General features: G+C 46.1%; 1 protein-coding gene across 3 annotated transcripts in view; it reads left to right on the plus strand.

Moving 5' to 3' along the window:
* The window catches only part of LOC139280214 (inner centromere protein A-like), a 42,360-nt gene that overhangs the window by 16,204 nt on the left and 4,114 nt on the right, over positions 1-22,042 (plus strand). For 2 of the 3 annotated variants that reach the window (XM_070899817.1, XM_070899818.1), the window contains exons 6-17: positions 4,096-4,165; positions 4,274-4,403; positions 5,512-5,560; positions 6,313-6,427; positions 7,970-8,104; positions 8,819-8,928; positions 11,043-11,163; positions 11,305-11,427; positions 12,241-12,443; positions 13,547-13,688; positions 17,825-18,031; positions 20,217-20,364. In XM_070899817.1, coding sequence (XP_070755918.1) covers positions 4,096-4,165; positions 4,274-4,403; positions 5,512-5,560; positions 6,313-6,427; positions 7,970-8,104; positions 8,819-8,928; positions 11,043-11,163; positions 11,305-11,427; positions 12,241-12,443; positions 13,547-13,688; positions 17,825-18,031; positions 20,217-20,364 — 1,553 coding nt within the window. The remainder of the gene's footprint in view (positions 1-4,095; positions 4,166-4,273; positions 4,404-5,511; positions 5,561-6,312; positions 6,428-7,969; positions 8,105-8,818; positions 8,929-11,042; positions 11,164-11,304; positions 11,428-12,240; positions 12,444-13,546; positions 13,689-17,824; positions 18,032-20,216; positions 20,365-22,042) is intronic. The other variant, XM_070899819.1, reaches the window with a different exon arrangement.

Genomic DNA, 22,042 nt, shown 5'->3' on the forward strand with positions numbered 1-22,042 from the left:
CCTCTCTCTCTCTCTTCTCCCCCTCTCTCTCTCTCTTCTCCCCCTCTCTCTCTCTCTTCTCCTCTCTCTCTCTCTTCTCTCCCCTCTCTCTCTCTTCTCCCCTCTCTCTCTCTCTTCTCCCCCTCTCTCTCTCTCTTCTCTCCCCCTCTCTCTCTCGCTCTCTTCTCTCCCCCTCTCTCTCTCGCTCTCTCTCTCCCCCTCTCCCCCGCTCCTCTTCTCTCGCTCTCTTCTCTCCCCCTCTCTCTTCTCTCGCTCTCTTCTCTCCCCCCTCTCTCTCTCTCTCTCTCTCTCTCCTCTCCCCCTCTCTCTCTCTCTCTCTCTCTCTCTCTCTATCTCTCTCTCTTTCCCCCCTCTCTCTCTTTCCCCCCCTCACTCTCTTTCCCCCCCTCACTCTCTTTCCCCCCCTCACTCTCTTTCCCCCCCTCACTCTCTTTCCCCCCCTCACTCTCTTTCCCCCCCTCACTCTCTTTCCCCCCTCACTCTCTTTCCCCCCCTCTCTCTCTTCCCCCCTCTCTCTCTTTCCCCCCCTCTCTCTCTTTCCCCCCCTCTCTCTCTTTCCCCCCCTCTCTCTCTTTCCCCCCCTCTCTCTCTTTCCCCCCCTCTCTCTCTTTCCCCCCCTCTCTCTCTTTCCCCCCCTCTCTCTCTTTCCCCCCTCTCTCTCTTTCCCCCCTCTCTCTCTTTCCCCCCTCTCTCTCTTTCCCCCTCTCTCTCTTTCCCCCCTCTCTCTCTTTCCCCCCTCTCTCTCTTTCCCCCCCTCTCTCTCTTTCCCCCCTCTCTCTCTTTCCCCCCTCTCTCTCTTTGCCCCCCTCTCTCTCTTTGCCCCCCTCTCTCTCTTTGCCCCTCTCTCTCTCCCCCTCTCTCTCTTTCCCCCCTCTCTCTCTTCCCCCCTCTCTCTCTTTCCCCCCCCTCTCTCTTTCCCCCCCTCTCTCTTTCCCCCCCTCTCTCTTTCCCCCCTCTCTCTTTCCCCCCCTCTCTCTTTCCCCCCCTCTCTCTTTCCCCCCCTCTCTCTTTCCCCCCTCTCTCTTTCCCCCCCCTCTCTCTTTCCCCCCCCTCTCTCTTTCCCCCCCCTCTCTCTTTCCCCCCCCTCTCTCTTTCCCCCCCCTCTCTCTTTCCCCCCCTCTCTCTTTCCCCCCCCTCTCTCTTTCCCCCCCCTCTCTCTTTCCCCCCCCTCTCTCTTTCCCCCCCCTCTCTCTTTCCCCCCCTCTCTCTTTCCCCCCCCTCTCTCTTTCCCCCCCTCTCTCTTTCCTCCCCCCCCTCTCTCTTTCCCCTCCCCCCCTCTCTCTTTCCCTCCCCCCCCTCTCTCTTTCCCTCCCCCCCTCTCTCTTTCCCTCCCCCCTCCTCTCTTTCCCTCCCCCCCCTCTCTCTTTCCCTCCCCCCCCTCTCTCTTTCCCTCCCCCCCCCTCTCTCTTTCCCTCCCCCCCCTTCTCTTTCCCTCCCCGCCCTCTCTCTTTCCCTCCCCGCCCCTCTCTTTCCCTCCCCCGCCCTCTCTCTCTTTCCCTCCCCCCCTCTCTCTTTCCCTCCCCGCCCTCTCTCTCTTTCCCTCCCCGCCCTCTCTCTTTCCCTCCCCGCCCTCTCTCTTTCCCTCCCCGCCCTCTCTCTTTCCCTCCCCGCCCTCTCTCTTTCCCTCCCCGCCCTCTCTCTTTCCCTCCCCGCCCTCTCTCTTTCCCTCCCCGCCCTCTCTCTTTCCCTCCCCGCCCTCTCTCTTTCCCTCCCCGCCCTCTCTCTTTCCCTCCCCGCCCTCTCTCTTTCCCTCCCCGCCCTCTCTCTTTCCCTCCCCGCCCTCTCTCTTTCCCTCCCCGCCCTCTCTCTTTCCCTCCCCGCCCTCTCTCTTTCCCTCCCCGCCCTCTCTCTTTCCCTCCCCGCCCTCTCTCTTTCCCTCCCCGCCCTCTCTCTTTCCCTCCCCGCCCTCTCTCTTTCCCTCCCCGCCCTCTCTCTTTCCCTCCCGCCCTCTCTCTTTCCCTCCCCGCCCTCTCTCTTTCCCTCCCCGCCCTCTCTCTTTCCCTCCCCGCCCTCTCTCTTTCCCTCCCCGCCCTCTCTCTTTCCCTCCCCGCCCTCTCTCTTTCCCTCCCCGCCCTCTCTCTTTCCCTCCCCGCCCTCTCTCTTTCCCTCCCCGCCCTCTCTCTTTCCCCCCCTCTCTCTTTCCCCCGCCTCTCTCTCTTTCCCCCCGCCCTCTCTCTTTCCCCCGCCCTCTCTCTTTCCCTCCCCGCCCTCTCTCTTTCCCTCCCGCCCTCTCTCTTTCCCTCCCCGCCCTCTCTCTTTCCCTCCCCGCCCTCTCTCTTTCCCCCCCCTCTCTCTTTCCCCCCCCTCTCTCTTTCCCCCCCTCTCTCTTTCCCCCCCCTCTCTCTTTCCCCCCCCTCTCTCTTTCCCTCCCCCCCCTCTCTCTTTCCCCCCCCTCTCTCTTTCCCTCCCCCCCCCTCTCTCTTTCCCTCCCCCCCCTCTCTCTTTCCCTCCCCCCCTCTCTCTTTCCCTCCCCGCCCTCTCTCTTTCCCTCCCCGCCCTCTCTCTTTCCCTCCCCGCCCTCTCTCTTTCCCTCCCCGCCCTCTCTCTTTCCCTCCCCGCCCTCTCTCTTTCCCTCCCCGCCCTCTCTCTTTCCCTCCCCGCCCTCTCTCTTTCCCTCCCCGCCCTCTCTCTTTCCCTCCCCGCCCTCTCTCTTTCCCTCCCCGCCCTCTCTCTTTCCCTCCCCGCCCTCTCTCTTTCCCTCCCCGCCCTCTCTCTTTCCCTCCCCGCCCTCTCTCTTTCCCTCCCCGCCCTCTCTCTTTCCCTCCCCGCCCTCTCTCTTTCCCTCCCCGCCCTCTCTCTTTCCCTCCCCGCCCTCTCTCTTTCCCTCCCGCCCTCTCTCTTTCCCTCCCCGCCCTCTCTCTTTCCCTCCCCGCCCTCTCTCTTTCCCTCCCCCGCCCTCTCTCTTTCCCTCCCCGCCCTCTCTCTTTCCCTCCCCGCCCTCTCTCTTTCCCTCCCCGCCCTCTCTCTTTCCCTCCCCGCCCTCTCTCTTTCCCTCCCCGCCCTCTCTCTTTCCCTCCCCGCCCTCTCTCTTTCCCTCCCCGCCCTCTCTCTTTCCCTCCCCGCCCTCTCTCTTTCCCTCCCCGCCCTCTCTCTTTCCCTCCCCGCCCTCTCTCTTTCCCTCCCCGCCCTCTCTCTTTCCCTCCCCGCCCTCTCTCTTTCCCTCCCCGCCCTCTCTCTTTCCCTCCCCGCCCTCTCTCTTTCCCTCCCCGCCCTCTCTCTTTCCCTCCCCGCCCTCTCTCTTTCCCTCCCCGCCCTCTCTCTTTCCCTCCCCGCCCTCTCTCTTTCCCTCCCCGCCCTCTCTCTTTCCCTCCCCGCCCTCTCTCTTTCCCTCCCCGCCCTCTCTCTTTCCCTCCCCGCCCTCTCTCTTTCCCTCCCCGCCCTCTCTCTTTCCCTCCCCGCCCTCTCTCTTTCCCTCCCCGCCCTCTCTCTTTCCCTCCCCGCCCTCTCTCTTTCCCTCCCCGCCCTCTCTCTTTCCCTCCCCGCCCTCTCTCTTTCCCTCCCCGCCCTCTCTCTTTCCCTCCCCGCCCTCTCTCTTTCCCTCCCCGCCCTCTCTCTTTCCCTCCCCGCCCTCTCTCTTTCCCTCCCCGCCCTCTCTCTTTCCCTCCCCGCCCTCTCTCTTTCCCTCCCCGCCCTCTCTCTTTCCCTCCCCGCCCTCTCGCTTTAAAAAAGATTCTGTGGTAAATTGGTGCAGTTTGCTTAATACAGCTGAAAATAGGTTTATCACAAAAAATAAGCATTTTAAATCTGTCAATCTTGGTAAACTACAAAAAATTCAGAAGCTTTTAAAACATGCCTAATAGTGTCATTGTGCCCAAAAGAACCAGCTTCATTTTTGAAGGAATGCAATTAGCGGAACCTCCCAATGGTGACTATTACATCCTTAAAATTCTGCCATCGTTTGCACTAGTTGCACTGATTTTTGGGCGAATTCCGCCGAACAAACCAGCACAACCGGGTGGATGCTCTACCCCAAGTTGTTTTCTTTTTCCACTTATGGAAAGGGAGATATTGCTGTCTGCACAGCTGAGCTGGTGATACTGATTGTAAAATGCGTCATGTAGGAAACTTGAAATCAGTAAGTTCTTGTCATTGCAGTGTTGAAGCAATTTCCAATGTTCTGCTTGAACTTGAGCAGCCAAAGGAGGAGAAGCAGCCAGCCACATTGGTAGGTATAATACAATTGCCATTGCTTTTCTAAATAATTGACATTTAATTTCTGTGGTTGGTTTTTGATTGATATATATATATTCCAAACTACTTTTACTGTGTACAGGTTCCTGAAAATCAAGAACGTAGATGCACACGAAATGCCACGAAAATTGCCATCCTCAATCTAGACCAGGAGATGGCAGCTGCTGTATCTAAGCCGCAAGCTCGCAGAAGTTCAAGAATTCAGAGAAAAGGTGTGTAATTGGTAAATTTTATAACTTCAGTAGGCTGTGTTTCAATTTTGCTCTGGAGAAGCTCAACATAGTTGCATGATTTGTTTTTTGAGCTGCTGTGCTTTAATGAACTTGGAAAAAGTAATGGAACATGTATTCTTAAGATAACGAACCCTATCTAACTCCTATAGGATTTTCTAACTCATAACTCTGAATCATTATTATTGACAAGAATTTGTGCAGAGCTCTCTATAATGGGCAATATGAGGGAGTTATGTTTTAATAGAAGTAAGCAATGCTGTGCTACGGCTGCCATTGCAGATACTACAGTAGAAACTTCACTTGTAGTTGAAATAATTATTATTGGAGTAGGCTGATCTCGAACTGAACTTGTAGAAGGGCAAAAATGAAGCTTTAACATAACTTAAAACTTGGATCCTGTACTGTTGTGTGCATCAAATGTAGCAACAAATTGCATTTATATAGTATGCTTAACTTGGATTAATGTCCCTATTGATATTATATTTCTGTATAAATGGTATGAGTTACAAGGGAAAACTGGCATGCAAGTTTAGTTTAACACATTTTATAAACTTGAGTTGAAACTTGAGAGGTTTGGGTTCTTAAGTATAGTGGGTAAATTCATCATCTAGTTTGGTATGGAGTTCTACAGATCAGGAAGGTCCCAGTTCCAACCCCTGGTCTGTTGGAGAGTGAGTGACTGTGAAGGCACTGCCGTTGAATGCGCTAGATAGAGGAAAATAAACCAGGGTTCCTGCTGATTGACGTGGAGTGACCCTTATTTTAAGTTGCATGCTTTTTTTTCTCTCTCCCCTCATTTCAGGATGCTGAGCCCAATTTTAACATCCTAACTGTTCCAGCTAAAGTTGACTTTTTATATCTACCAGAAATTGAACTTGGAGAAGCAGTGAAGGAGAAAGAGAAAGGAACTTTTCACTCTCGGCAACATTTTTGAAGGGAAAATGGTTATTGCTTGGTTGCAGCTGAGAGCATCAAAATGGAAGCGCCAGATTCTGTGCAAGTGTATTAAAGCTGTAAAAGTTGCCAGAGGTTGTACATATTGGCTGCTGTTGTCTAGTTTTTTAATACTGTGTGTTTTTAATTTCAGACAGCAGTGATTCTGATAAACCACTATCTCCTGACAGCCAGAGTGCTGGGTAAGTATGAGAGTTAAGTTTCTGTGTGGACTCCTGCTTACTGTGTGTAGAACTCAACATCCTAAAGTTAAATGTAGCATTGTGTGGAAATTTGAGCCTGTTCTCCTCCACTATTAACTTTGTTAGATGCAAATGCCAAAGCACACAACTAGTAAAGTGTTAACATTTTGGGTGTTGAGGGGGGGAAGAACGTGTTTAGGAAAAATTTAGCTTCGGTAGTATCCACAGTTCTCAAATGGTCTGGGGAACATGTCAAAATCTCAGCCTATAGCAGAGGCAGACATAGACTGGGGCTTTGTATTGAGATGTTGTACAGGAATCTAAATTCTAGTGGGAGAGCTTGTTCATTAGAAGGGCATTTTTCCTGTTCCATTAATTATTGCGCTTATAAACACAAGGAAGAGAGTAAGAGCAGAGATGGTCTCCAAACCAATCATCAAAGTATTATTACATCTTTTAACACCACCTGTATACATGAACAGAATCTGAGCAGGTTTGCATATATTTCCTGGTTTCTGTTTAGTTTGGATGAGTGGAGTATAATTCCAGTGATGAATATTCAGGCAAGAGGACTCAAACCAAGCAAGAATTCAAGTTCTGTTATAGTGAACTGTTAAATAGTTTGGAAATAAAGCTGTGAATAATTTTTTGTAGTGCACTGTTGGGCAATATAACCGCACAGAGGATTAGATCATACTGTTTTGGCCATCGTATTTGCAGTTTCATTAACTTCCTATGTTGTTCTTTCTTAGACGGAAGCGCAGTTACAAGTACGCAGTCGCAAATGTCTGTAAATACTCTGAGGTATTGGAAAAGGATGATTCTCCACCAAAAAAGACACCTTCACCTCATTTTAGAACTAGCAAGGTAAGTAGTGAGCAAAACCTTCTGAATCTTTGAAGTCCAAGGAGCTCAGACTCCTTTGTCACTAAGTGAGACTATTTTAGCTGCCTCTGCCGCTTCTCTCCTTTCCCGTAATCCATCAGGCCAAACCTCCCCGAAGGTTCCCCCCTGCCCTAGCCCTGAACTCTCCTCTTTCTCTAGTTTCTCTCCAATCTCCCCATGTGCCCTTTCTAAACTCATCTTATCCATGATACCCACGTCTTGTACCCTCGACCCTATTCTCACCAAACTGCTGACCACCCAACTTCCCTTCTTGACCCCGTGTTAGCTGGTATTGTTCTCTCCTTCAAAGCTGCTATCATAAACCCCCTTTGTATTTAAATAAAAACCCACTCTTGACCCAAGTATTTGCAAATTACCTCCCCCATCTCAAGCTTGAGCATGTTATAGCCTCCAAAATCCATGCCCATCTTTCTGCAACGCCCTCATTGAACCCCTCCAATCAGGTTTCTGCCCCTGTCAACGCACTGAAGTAGCCCTTATCAAAGTCACGTGACATCCTATGTGCCCGTGGTAAACTATCCCCCCTCATCATCATCCTTCTCGACATGTCTGAAGCCTTTGGCACGGGTGACCACACCATCCTTCTCTAAACAGTCCGAGCCAGGAATCACCTGCAATGGCTCTCTTGCTGCTCCTGCACAGTTATCTCGAGTCATAAATCATGGAATAGTACAGCACAGAAGGAGGCCATTTGGTCTGCGCCGGCTCTTTCGAAGAGAAATCTAGTTAGTCCCACTCCCTCGCTCATTCCCCATATCCCTGCAATTTCTTTTCTCCAAGTATTTATCCAATTCCCCTTTGAAGGCTACTATTGAATCTGTATCCACCGCCCTATCAGGAAGTGCATTCCAAATTGTAATCACTCATCTCTCAATGATTTTGTTATTTCCATTTCTTACCTGCCAGTCTTCAACTCTCTTGGCCTTTCTAATCTCTTATACTTGATCTCTTAAATTTCCTATTCTCAGCTCGGTGGGTGAGGGTGGGGGCAGGGGGGGAATTCCTTGGGTACCTTGACTCCATTAACCTGTCTGGTACACGTTGGTAGAGCACGGTGAGGTTGGAACAGGCAGAATGTACAGTGGTGCTGCTCTATGATTTCCCATTTGGTAATTAGCCTAATTCTAATGCAGATGAAGGTTACGTTTCATAAGAGATCATACAAAACATTGGCAACTTTATTGATTTCTGAAGTATGCTATTGCATAGAATTTTCATTCTACAATCCCAATTTGGGTTGGATTCAAACTTAGTTTGAAGCTGTGCTTGAAAAATTTAAGTGCTGTAAGACAATATTTGAAATTCACATGTAACCGTCAGAAGATTGAAATGTACAGAACCATGGTGTTGAATAAATTAATAAAATTTGGTTCCATTTATGACTTGGTAGACTGTTTTTTTTCTGCTATTGAGATGGATTCTGGATATAAATCACTGCCACTCCCTGAATCCAGCATACAACACTCAGACCAATGAATTTACCTGAACACTTTGCTTTTGTAGGTGGTTCGACCAAAGCACAAAAGTTTCCTCCACGCAGTTCAGAAGAATCAATTGCTGATGACTCCTATGTCTGTTAGCCGCACAGCGGTGAAGTCCTTCATTAAACGCAACACTCCACTGAAAGTTGATCCCAAGGTATGTGTATTCTGCCTCTTTAGGGTATTTAATATCTTTGTACACAAGAACGGCAGTGAAGAGTGACGTCATCAAGGTCCAGGTCGGTGATTGGAGTGTGGGCAGATACAGCAGGAGCGGCGAGACACTATAAGAGTACAATAATCAGGGCCCAGGGGAGAGGTGAATTCAGGGCCAGAGGATCCAGGGGCAGCATGGGCCAGCCCACACTGCGATATGTGTGCGCACTAGGTCCGTGCAGCAGAGCTGGTCTCCAGTCGTCTTGGGTAATCCTTGCCACTGGACCAAGACCGAGCTCTGTCAAGCCCGTGTGGTGGCTGGTGTGCGATAGTCACCCCACGTTAAAAAAAATCCACACACAGGCATCTTCCACCCTTCAGCATGTCATTCAAGTCCTTCATTGAAACACCTGTGAACTCATCCTTTTTTGGCGTGGAAGCAAGTCATCCTCGTTTCGAGAGACCGCCTATGACTGACTGACACAAGGCGACCTGAGGTTACCTAGAAGTATGCAATCCTTGGCTGGATACCTTGCTGACTGCTAGTGATTTTGTGTTGGTATTGTATTGAACTCCTTTTATGATATTCATTATATACTTAATGACTTTTGACTTTTTTTTAACTTCCTCAGTTTTTAATGGGCAGCAAATTAAAGTAAAACTCACCTAATGTATATGATCCAGCTATTTGCTAACTTCCTGCTGCATATTTTAGGAACAGGAGAAGACCCGCCTGGCAAATCTAAAGAAGAAACGAGAGCAGGAGGAAGAAAGAATACAGAAGGTGGAGGAAGAGAAGAAACGCAAAGTAGAAGAGTTTAAAAAGTAAGCAAATCTGGTGTACAGTAACGTGAATCTGAATGCAATATTCCAGACTGAGGCTAGCTGAGTAACCGAATGGATCACACCTCCCTCTCTTTGTCCCCCTCCCCACAAGTGGAAGCATCTTCTCGAAGTCTACCCTATCAAATCCTTTCATAATCTTAGAGCTCTATCAAGTTACCCCTCAGCCTTCTCTTTTTCTGGAGAAAAGTGCCCCAGCCTGTTCAATCTTTCCCGATGGGTATAATCTCTCCGTTCTGGTATCAGCCATGTAAATCCTTTTTGAACTTCTCCAGTGTCTTTATCTCCTTTTTATATAGAGAACAGAACTGTTCACAGTATTCCCAAGTGTGGTATAACCAAGGTTCTATACAGTTTAACATAACTTCTCTGCTTTGTAATTCTATCCCTCTAGAAATGGATCCATGCTTTGTTTGCTTTTTTTATGCCCTTATTAACTTATCGCTACTTTTCGGGATTTGTATATCTGTACCCATAGATCCATTTTCCCCTCTACACCATTTAGACTTGTATTATCCAAGTACAGGTTGAGCGTCCCGAATCCGGCAACCTCGGGACCGAGGGCGGGCCGGTTTTAGTGTTTTTCCGGATTTTGGAATGTCTTTCTGACGTTATGAATCCGGAAAAACCCGAGCCCAGGTTCGGGTATTTCTGGATTTCGGAATGTCGGGGTGGGGGGGGGTACTTGCTGAGGAGCTGTTCGGGGACTGTCGAGGAGGTGTTTGCGTCGGGCCGGGCCCTGCTGAGGGGGTGTTCGCGCGGGCGGGAGGCCCTGAGGTCGGGCAGGGTCGCCTGGGCCGAATTACGGAACTCCGGATTTTGGACGCTGCAACTGAAGTATGTAGACTCCTTATTCTTCCTGCCAAGATGCACCACCTCATAATTATATCTTGTATAAATGTAATTGGCTCAAAGAGTATGACCAATTCAGTAACTATCCAATTGCAGTAACAAAGTCTGGTTTGTCTATTTTGATGCAAGTTCCACTGCAGTGTGAAAAATTAGTTTGTCTGATTTTGAAAGCTCACCGTTAGTCATGCAGGAAATTTGAATTTTTACAAAATAAACCTATTGGGAGAGCACTATGAATGGAATGTGCAAGATCTCCAGATGATGGGCCATAGTGGAAGGTAGCATCAGTGTTGAAAACCGTAAAAACTACATTTAAGGCTGCAAGGTGCTTTGCGATGTCCAGAAGTTGCGTAATCTGCTACATAAATGCAAAACTTGCTTTCTCAACACGGGGTTTGTTCGTGGTATGGCGATCGAGCAATGGCTTGTTTGAGAGCGGCTGAGGAAGGAGGGAAGCAGCATTAGGGGGGGACCCAAGAGTCTGAAGGAGGCTACCATAAAGACAGAGCGTGGAGTAATTATGAAGGGATTAAGGGGTTATGTGAGCGGGCAGGGAAGTGGACCTGAGTCCATGATCGTATTAAATGGTGGAGCAGGCTCGAGGGGCCGTATGGCCTACTCCTGCTCCTATTTATTATGTTGTTATGAACTGGGTTTGGAGGGAGCAGGCCACTGGGTTCTCTAAGTAGCTGAAAATTAAACTTGATCATAATTAATTGGCAAGGAGGCAAGAGCCTGAAAAAAGAAACCAAATATGTAGAATGAAGCGTATATTTTTGAAAACATTTTTTGCAGTGAAGGCTCAGTTGGTTGAGACTTGTGGAATTGGTCAAGTGTCACTTAGTTGACAGTCTGCAAAAGCATTGACAGTTGACACAGCAAAATGGAATGGGAAAGGTTAACAGAAGTGACTAAAAATCATGGCGAAAGGAAGTGCGGGTAAGATTTGTTTTCATACATACTTTCCCTGAAGAGCAATTGAGCATGGGTATCTGTAGTTTTCTATCATCCATTCTTTTATTAGCCTGGTGTTGGAGGCGAACTTGTAACTTCCTTACTGACCCTCCTGGTCAACTCGGTACACACCAGGGATTCCAAACCTTGCTGATCCATTGAAATAATTAACTTGACTAATATGTTCATTCACCCCTGCCTCCATGTGCTCTTAAGAAAGGGTATGGAGAGCTTGAATACAATTGTGATTTTTTTTTTTCCAAGTGACCAAATATTTATACCTTGTACAGGAAGCGGGAAATGCAGGTGAAACGTGTTTTGGAAACTCGGTCCCGAGTTCAACAGCAAGAGGAGGAAAAGAAAAAGAAAATTGAACAGAAGTTTGCTCATATTGACGAGAAAAATGCAAAGGTATGACCATTCTGATGCTGTGTAACTGCAGGTAACCCACCCAGGCATCAAACAAGTAGAGATTGTCTACCATGTTTTACCTCTATATAGTATACACATTGAGTTAAAGGGGTGGATGTAGCATTCTGTATCGCTTTACAGGTGCGTGAGGGAAGACTTGCCGAAGAAAAAGCAAAAAAGAAAGTAGCTGCCAAGAGAATGGAGGAGGCAGAAGCTCGAAGACGGCAAGAGGAGGAAGTACGAAATAAAAGATTGCAACAGCTGGTATGGCTGCTGCACCCTTGAAGTGCCTTTTTATTCAGTTACAACTCTTTTATACCATCTTAATTTGCATTGGTTACAGTTCTATGAAAGCTTGGTACTTCACTCGAGTGTTTTTCTAGTCGTTGTCATCATAGGCAGTCCCTCGAATTGAGGATGACTTACTTCCACGTCAAAAAGTTCACCGGTGTTTCAATGATGGACCTAAAATTCCATGTCCAAACGAAATCTTGAAGGATGGAAGATGCCTGTGCGTGGATTTTTTTAACATGTGACCGTTGCACACCATCCTGGCTCATTGGCAGACTAACATCCAACCGTAGCTGGGACTTTTTTTTAAAAAAAAACTAAAATTAAAAAAAAATTGCTAGCAACTTTTATATTATGTGATTATCAAGTTTGTTAAATGCAAAAATGGTAAAAGGCGAAGTTCAGTTGTTTGATTTCTATTCCACCCTTCTGGACTAAATCCCCCTCCCTCCTGGGTTGGATGGTAAGCTATTGTATGATATATATTTACAAAGATTTCACTTACTTGCATAACTCCGGGACCTCCTGAGCAATAATAGACTGAAAGTTCTGCATTTATTTTTTTCTACCGTCCACAGATTTTGTTTGCTGCAACTCGCTCTACTGTTTCTGCAGTTCTGAAATAAGCTTTACAAGACTTATAAAATATGCCATTTGTGGTTTATGGTTTTTAATCCTACTGATTAATACTTGGATAGCTTTAAATCTTGCAGGTGCTTCATTCAAATTCCGATCAGCTAAGAACAATTGTCTAAGGATACCTTTAATCAGTGCTTACCCATGCAGGAGGAAGAGGAGTGCAAACGCCAAGAATTACTGCAACGCAAGAAGGAGGAAGAACTGGAGCGGCAGCGTAAAATGGCAGAAGCCAGAAAGCTTCAAGAGCAGCGGCAAGCTGAGCTAGAGAGAGTGCGACAGCGTGAGCTGCAACTGGCTGCAGATAGGGAGCGGGAGAGAAAGAGGGAACAAGAGAGCATCCAGGCAGAGAAGTATGTAGCAATAAAATGCTGCGGTTGGTGTAGCTGATTTTATTGTAGATAAAATAAATCTTCAACCCAAATGCTCCAATGTAAGATGACAACTTTTTGTACTCTTTAAATTTATTACCTCTACTTCATATTTTAACTACCAATTATGAAACTTGTAACAATCAGTACTTTTAGCCAAGCATTAAACAGCTCAAAATACACTCGAGACATAAACCTAGGTTTGGAAGGAGAAAACCTATAATTGGAATGCCGAGTATGTGGATAAAATGGATATAAAAGAAATTTTCATATCGGCTTTTGCACTTTCTGAAATCACAGTGACAGCACAGAATATAATGGGCTATGCTAAAGAGATGATCATAATTACCTGTTTGTTGCTTGCAACTTGAATTGGCAAGCTAACAAAAGTACTCCACTCTTGAGCTTTTTACAGAACTCCAAGAGACTAGATGGAAAAGTTTACATTTAAAATCTGGACAACGGCTTTCCCCATATTTCCAATCCTGGTAGAATAGACAGATTTTAGGTGGTTTAACTTCACTATTTTTGGTGCAGTGGTTGATGTAACATGGAATTAGTTGTAATCCAAATCGTTGCCTTAAAGTGGTTGTGGTAATTGGAGAGTGCCGATTGCTGAGGAATTTATACAGCCTTGCCCAGCAGGTGACTTGAAGTTTAAAGTACACAATGCAGTGTAGACTGACTGCGGCTCTTGTCAGTCTTCACTCTTGGCCATAATTACCAGGAATACTTCTGCCTGCCTCTGTCTGGACTGTTGCTTCCAGTTGTTGGATGATGGGAAACCCAACCTGTGGTTGTCCCTACCCCATTTGAACTTTGCTTATTTGGTCTGTCTCATCAACTCAACATTGTTCGATCACTTCTCCAATATAAGCAGCACAAACATGAATAAATGAAGGGCAGTATTCAAGCGTCCAATACTTGTCAACTTTTACATTGGGGAGGCGTACCTTAGTGAGTTCCTGAAATTTATTATTGCCGTCATTGCTGGAGTTCAAAATTATTATTTCATGTTAAACATATTGCTCTAAAAATAAAATTGTGCAAGACCTAGAATGAATAGCAAATGTAACTTTTAACAGAGAGCGTGAACGCCTGGAGAAAGAGCGAGCCCTCCAGTTACAGCGAGAGCTGGAGCGAACAGCACGGGTGGATGCTGCACTGCAGGCTCAAAGGGAAAAGGAAAAGCTTCGTAAGGAAGCACAAGAAAAAGAACGAAAGCAGGTAAGGAACCTCGTCTTTGGACTATTGGTGCATCTGCCACTTCCTTTCTCTCTCCCTTTGCAATAGGTGAACTGTAAAAGAAAGGGGATTGGGTGATGAAACTGTCTAGTTATTTAGGGCCCAAGTTTCCACATGATTTGCGCCTGATTTTTAGGAGCAACTGGTGGAGAACGGACTATCTTAGAAATTGCAATTCTCCACATTTTTTTTTCTGCAGTTCTAGTCAGTTAGAACAGTTTCACTTTGGAACAGAATTTTTTCTTCAAAAGGGGGCGTGTCCGGCCACTGACTCCTGATTTCAAAGTTTCCACAGTGAAAACGTACTCCAAACTAACTTAGAATGGAGCAAATGAAGATTTTTGTAGTACTGAAAAAACCTTGTCTACACATTAAAAAATCAGGCGCAGGTTACAAATTAGGTGTCCAGAACGAGGTGGGGGGGGGAGGGGAAGTCATTAAATTCTATAATAAATCCTTATTTATACTTATACAAATATTATACAAATAAATCCAACCTGAATAAACATTTATAAGCAAAGAAAAGATTAAATAAACCATCTTCCTACCTGTGTGAAAGTGCTTCAGCCAGGGAGAATTCTGCAGGAAGCCTCAAGTTGAGGCAGCCGTTCGTTCCCGAGGGGGGAGGAGGAAGCCGTTCGTTCCTGGGGTGGGGGGAGGGGGGGGGGGGCGAAGGAGGCAGCCGTTCGTTCCCGCGGGGGGGGGGGGGGGGGGGTGGGAGGGAAACGGCTGCCTTAACTTTGAGGCTTCCTGCAGCCTTCTCACTGCTGCAAGAAGCCTCAGTGCTGATGGCAATGTGCTTTTATTAAAAAATGTTAAAAAATTAAACAGCTACAAAGAACTACAAAAATGGCCGAGTGCCAATGTTTCCCGCACACTGCGCGTGCGCGAACGCTCCAACGCGCACGCGCAGGGTTGCCAGCAGGAAAAAAACTAATTTAAATGGTACCCGCCCCCTCCCACTTACAAAATCGGCGCGAGTGGTAGGCTCCGCCCTCCTGGACGCCGCGCCAAGGAGACATGGAGCTGCAGGGATCTCCAGAATCGCGCGTTTTTTTTCTGGCGGCGTTTTCGGCACGAAAAATGGGCGCCCAGCTCGGAGGGGTGCCCGTTTTTTATCGTGTGGAAACTTGGGGCCTTAATGTCTATACTGTATGTTTCAGCAATTAAATAGTAATATTAACTGGGGCCGGGGGGTGGGAGGGAAAGCAGTGTGAATGGTAGAGTGTGGAATTCCTAAAATGCATTCAGGAGAACTTCTTTAGCCAGTATGTAACAAGTTTAACAAGGGAGAGGGCGGTTCTGGACTTGGTTTTGGAGAATGAAGAGGGGCAGGTGGAAGGGATATCAGTGGGAGAGCATTTTGGTGCTAGTGATCATAATTCAGTAAGATTTAGGGTAGTTATGGAAAAGAACAATGGTGGACCAGGAATAAAAGTTCTCAATTGGGGTAAAGCCAATTTTGCTGAGATGGGATTTGGCCAAAGTGGACTGGAAACGACTACTGGTAAATCAGTGTCAGAGCAGTGGGAGGCATTCACGGAGGAGATCCTGAGGATGCAGAGCAAGTATGTTCCCTTTTTAAAAAAAAAAAAAATAAGGATGGGGCTAACAAACCTAGAGCCCCCTGGATGTCGAGGGACATACAGGGTAAGATAAAGAAAAAAGGGAGGCTTATGACCGATTCCAAGAACTCAACACTGCAGAAACTCTCGGAGTATAAGAAGTGCAGGAGTGCAATTTAAAAAAATATATATATATCAGGAAAGCAAAGCGAGAACATGAAAGAATGTTGGTAAATAAAATCAGGGAAAACCCAAAGATGTTTTATAAATACATTAAGAACAAGAGGATAACAAGAAAGATTGGGGCCTATTAGAGACCACAAAGGAAATCTGTGTGTGGAGGCAGATGATGTGGGTATGATTCTTAATGAATATTTTGCATCTGTTTTCACAAAAGGGAGGGGCGATGCAGACTTTGCAATGAGGGACAAGTACGAAATATTTGATAAGAAACAGAGAGAGGAAGTATTAAAGAGTGTAGAGCAGCTTTGAAAGTAGATAACTCGCCAGGCCTGGATTAAATGTATCCCAGGCTGTTAAGAGAAGCTAAAGAGGAAATAGCAGAGGCTCTGACCATCATTTTCCTGTCCTCTCTGGCTACACGTGTGGTGCCAGAAAACTGAAGGACTGCTAATGTGGTACTTTTGTTTAAAAAGGTAGAAAGGGATCGATCAAGTAATTACAGGCCAGTCAGTCCAACCTCAGTGGTGGGAAAACTATTGGGAAAAATCCTGAGGGACAGGATAAATCTTCATTTGGAAAGACATGGATTAATCAAGTACAGTCAGCATGGATTTGTTAAGGGAAGGTCGTGTCTGACCTAACTTGCTTGAATTTTTCGAGAAGGTAACCAGGAGGGTCGACTCGGGCAGCGCGCGTATGATGTATATATGGATTTTAGCAAAGCTTTTGATCAGGTCCCACATGGCAGACTGGTCACGAAAGTAAAAGCCCATGGGATCCAGGGAAAAGTGGCAAGTTGGATCCAAAATTGGCTTGGAGGCAGGAAGCAAAGGGTCATGGTTGCTGGGTGTTTTTGTGACTGGAAGGATGTTTCCAGTGGGGCTCTGCAGGGCTCAGTGCTGGGTCCCTTTTTGTGGTATATATCAATGACTTGGACTTGAATGTTGGGGGTATAATTAAGAAGTTTGCAGATGATGCTAAAATAGGCTGTGTGGTTGATAATTAAGAAGTAAGCTGCAGATTGCAGGAAGATATCAATGTATGGGTCAGGTGGGCGGAACGGTGACAAAGGGAATTCAATCCGGATGGATAAGTGTGAGGTGATGCATTTGGGGAGGTCCAACAAGGCAGGGAATACACATTTAATGGTACAACACTGAAAAGTGTAGAGGAACAAAGGGACCTTGGAGTGCAGGTCCACAGATCCCTAAAGATAGCAGGCCAGGTAGATAAGGTGGTTAATAAGGCATATGGAATACTTGCCTTTATTCATCGAGGCATGGACTACAAGAGCAAGAAGGTTATGCTTCAACTGTATAAAACATTGGTTCGGCTGCAGCTGGAGTACTGCGTGCAGTTCTGGTTAAAGTAAATGTTGGTCCTCTGGAGGATGAGACTGGGAAATTGAGAATGGAGAACAGGGAAATAGCAGAGACGTTGAACAAATATTTTGTATCAGTCTTCACGGTAGAAGACACTAAACATCCCAATAGTGGATAATCAGGTGGTTATAGGTAGGGAGGAACTTAACTCTTAAAAGAAGTGGCTGCAGAGATAGTGGATGCATTGGTTGTAATCTACCAAAATTCCCTGGATTCTGGGGCAGTCCCAGCAGATTGGAAAACCGCAAATGTAACGCCCCTATTTTTTTTTTAAAAAGGAGGCAGACAGAAAGCAGGAAACTGTAGACCAGTTAGCCTAACATCTGTCGTTGGGAAAATGCTGGAGTCCATTATTAAGGAAGCATAGCAGGACATTTGGAAAAGCATGATTCAATCAAGCAGAGTCAGCATGGTTTTATGAAAGGGAAATCATGTTTGACAAATTTGCTGGAGTTCTTTGAGGATGTAACGAGCAGGGTGGATAAGGGGGAACCAGTGGATGTGGTGTATTTGGATTTCCAGAAGGCATTCGATAAGATGCCACAAGAGGTTACTGCACAAGATAAAAGTTCACGGGGTTGGGGGTAATATATTAGCGTGGATAGAGGATTGGCTAACTAACAGAAAGCAGAGAATCGGGATAAATGGGTCATTTTCCGGTTGGCAAACGGTAACTAGTGGGGTGCCGCAGGGATCAGTGTTGGGGCCTCCACTATTTACAATCTATATTGGATGAAGGGACCGAGTGTAATGTAGCCAGGTTTGCTGAAGGAATTCAGTCTAATCTAGTATCTCTATTTTTACGCATCACTTGGTGATCTGGTCACATGTTCAGCTGATCTGGCTAGCTTGAAGCAAATGGGTCCCATTTGGTGGGCTGAATCATAATAGCTTTTTAACGTCTTTGGGAATTGTATTTGTACTGTACATATGTGGCTTGACTAACACAGTAGCTTTGAGCTTAAGACTTGCATGTGCCTATTTGTAGGAAGAACAGCGTTTGGCAGAGTTGGAAAGGCAACGTTTAGAAAAAGAGAGAACTAGAAAGGAGCAGGAAAGACTGGAGCATGAGCGACAAGAAAATGAGAAGCGACTTCGTGAAGACGAGGAAAGAAAATGGAAGGAAGAACAAGACAGGAAAGCTGAGAAGGAAGTCACCAGCAAAAATATACTGAACGTGACTGTGGAAGTGCATGTGAGTGTTTCAGCGATGGGGGTTGGAGACTGACTGTGGAGACACTTGTTGATTTCAGTTCTGCATTGTAGTGAAATTCTCCAGATTTTAAATTAAAGTGTGTTGGAGCACTGGAGTGCAACAACAGTGGTCAGTATCTCCTTTATTCTCCCAGTCTCCTCCCTTCCCAAATCAGAGACCTTGCATTTACATGGTGCCTTTCATGACCACTGTGCGTACTTTGAAATATAGTCATTGTTACAATATAGGGGAAAGCGGCAGCCAATTTGCACATAGCAAGATCTTGCAAGCAGCAATAAGATGAATGACCAAGTAACTTTTTTTTGGTGCTGTTGAATGAGGGATAAGTGTTGGCCAGGATAATTCCCCTGCTCTCTGAATAATGCTGTGTGATATTTTGTGTCCACCTGAGGGCAGATGGGACCTCAATTTAACATCTTGCTTGAAACATTGCATCTGAGTGCAGCACTCATTCAGTACGAAGTATCCATCTAGATTATTAAAACCTAATAGGAGCAGGAGTAGACCATATCGCCCTGGAGCCTGCTGCACCATTCAATAAGATCATGGCTGAACTTCTACATCAACTCCACGTGCCCCCCCCTATTCCTCAAAGCTTTTGATTCCCTTAGTGCACAAAAATCTATTGATCTCAGTCTTGAATATACTCATCGACTGAGCATCCACAGCCTTCTGGGGTAGATAATTCCAAAGATTCACCATCTTTGGAGTGAACACATTTCTCCTCATCTCTGTCCTAAATGGCCGATCTCTTATCCTGAGACTATGACCCCAGAGAAATAGTCTCTCAGCAACTACCCTGTCAAGCCCTCTAAGAATTTTATACGTTTCAGTGAGATCACCTCTCATTCTAACTCGAGAATATAGGCCTATTCTACTCAATCTCTCCTCATAGGACAGCCCTCTCATCCCAGAAATCAATCTAGTAAACCTTTGTTGCATTCCCTCCAAGGCAAGCAAATACTTCCTTTGGTAAGGAGAAGAAAACTGTACACATTACTCCAGGTGTGGTCTTGCCAAAGCCCTATATAATACCAGCAAGACTTTCTTACTCTTGTATTCCAACCCTCTTGCAATAAAGACTAACGTACCATTTGCCTTCCTAACTTCTTGCTGTACCTGCATGTTAACTTTCTGTGATTTGTGTACAAGGACCCCCAAATCCCTCAACACCAACATTTACTAGTCTATCACCTTCCTCCGCAAAACTTAACTTTCCCTCCTAGCTTTGTATTGTCAGCAAACTGGGATACATTACACTCTGTCCCCTCATCTGAGCACTGATCCTTGTACTAGTTACACCCTGCCTTCCTGAAAATGACCCATTTATTCCTACTGTTTTCTGTCTGTTAACCAATTCTCAATCCATGTTAATATTACCCCCAATCCCATGAGCTCTAATCTTTTGTGTAACACCTCATCGAATGCCTTCTGAAAATTTAAATATACTACATCCACTGCAGCCACGTCTCAGTAATGGCTACTAGATCGTACTCGTTTATCTCTCTCTCTCAATTCATCCATCTTGTTACGAATGCTTCATGCATTTTAATTTTACCATTTTACTATTTTTCCCTGATGTGGCCTGAGTCGCTAAAGCCTTATACCATTATTCTGTGCTCTGTCCCTTCCAAATGCAATCTTTGATTTTACCCAAATCATTACTCTGCTCTACAGCCTTGACTTTTCTCTTCGGACTTGTAAATTTAGTCTTGCCTGAACTAGCTCTCTCCCTTTCTTAGTTTAAAGCCCTATCTACACCCCTAGTTATTCAATTCGCCTGGTCATTGCTCCCAGCCAGTGGGATCTGTCCCAACGAAACAGCTTCTTTATGTGCTGAAGTCTTTAATGGAGCTTGAACCCATAACTTTCAGACTGTTGCAACAGTTTTATTATTGACTTGTGCTACTTTGCACAGGAAGGTGCAAAGCAGAGCCTGCATGTATCCTGTTGCTGGGATAGTTGAAGGCTCTTCACTGACCTTTGCTTGCATGACTCTTGATGCTGGCTCAATATGCTGTTGGCTCCACATGACCACAGGAGATCAGAACTGGGAGAGTGGGGAGGCACATGACTGGGGGAAGAATATACCTTCTGGGGATCTCGCTAAGAATTGTTGATCATGCAACAATTTATGGACTTAACAGATTGACTTGTTTTTCAGCACTCTCCTGCCCCAGAGTCGTATGCTATGACTCCCAAACTCAAGTTGCCTAAAGTAAATCTGGACAACTATGGAATGGACCTGAACAGTGATGACTCCACAGATGACGAGGGAGCGCCACGTAAACCGATCCCTGCTTGGGCTGGTGGTAAGTGACTAACTTCAGATCAATTTAGAAAGAAAATCTGTTGCATTTGGAAAGCAAATGGAAAGCTTACAAACCTGAGTGAGGCTTCAATTGACTGCTGGTCACTGCAACTGCAGGTCATTAACAATGCATTAGTGTGATGACGGATGCCTATGCACTTTAAATTCTTGGCACAATATGATGATTGCCCCTGAATTGGTGCAATCGGCAGAAACCCTCCATGCTGACCTGGCCAGTTTTGTAGACCGGGATTGCTTCAAATGAATTGACTTTTGAACCAGTGTAAAATATCACAGAACCTTGAGCGTAAGTTGTAATGGGCATAACTCTCTGTGTTTAAAATTTTGTGATCTTTTGCACTATTTCAGTTGATTCCAGATTCAAACGCTCGTCCATGATGTTCAATTGCCACCTCAGAAATTGATGTTATATGGAAAAGGCTTCACCTTTGAGACCATTAATTGTTTTAGGAAATCTTGTGGTAGCTATGCACTTAATGGCTCAATCAGTTTATACAGTGATCCATAAAAATCAATAAGGCACCAAGCTTGATCCCTGCCGTCTGCTGAGTTAGCTGATTTCAGTTGCGGTTGGCCACACAGGAGGTGATGCAGCTGGGCCCAGCCTGCACTTCAGTTGGGCTGTTGATACTGTTTCGGCTCACACGTTCAGTGCCTTTGGAACTGTACCCCAACAAAGAATGAATTTTCTTTAGAAAGTTTCAAATGTTGAATTCTTCCTCATTTTGTTCAATTTTCACATTCTACTTTGTCTACTATTAACTAGGACAGAGCAGTGAAGGGCATGTTGCAGACCAAATCACTATGCAACAGGGTGGGGAAGATCAGCTTGTTGCAAATGTCTTAAAATGGGAAGTGGTGACACTCCTCTTGCCTTCCACCACCCCCAATGATAGCTCGGAAGTGAAAGTTGAAATGGAATTGAAGAAGGTTATGTTTAAAGACTTAAACCTAGTTTACTTATGGGTTAACAAATGAGGCATGTTGCCGGGGATGTGTGCATAAACTGGTAGGGATGCCATTGACCTAACTTCACACATGTACTGCAAATTATTCCAAATACTTGCTTGGATCCATACTGGCTTACTAAATGCAACTTTGTTAATGAGGATGGGCATAATGGCTCTACCTCCGTCCCCAACCCTTCACTACTCAGCTGCCCTCTTGCACTCCTGCCATCACAGATTTGAATGGATCCTTGAATAAGCCTGTCATCATTTTGTGTGCCTCTCTGGGCATTCTGTGAAGGCACTAATCATTGCCTCCTTACAGACAGCAGCTCCCAACTGTTCCATCTTGTTGACCTTCCTGCCCAGCATACCCTCTGGGGATTCACCTCAAGGCATCTTCTCACTCCCTTCAGCTCTTGAAATATGATTACTGCATTTCCCTCCAGAAAATGCATTCATTTCAAACGAAACCTTATTGTGAATGATTTCATTGACCACTTGGCTTGTTGTGGCAACACTTTTCCCATTTACTTCTGCAGTAGACTATTTGCTCAACCACTCCCTCACCTCTCTCCTTTTGATGCTTTAGTCCCCAGAAAAACCTTTGCTCTCTCATTCTGGTCATTCCCACTGGTATGGCCCCCGTCTTTTCTACCTCAAGTCTAAGAGGTGTAGACTTGAGCATATCAAACTTTATTCTTCTCCTTC

The sequence above is a fragment of the Pristiophorus japonicus genome, chromosome 14, assembly GCF_044704955.1.
Source record: "Pristiophorus japonicus isolate sPriJap1 chromosome 14, sPriJap1.hap1, whole genome shotgun sequence".
NCBI lineage: Eukaryota > Metazoa > Chordata > Chondrichthyes > Pristiophoridae > Pristiophorus > Pristiophorus japonicus.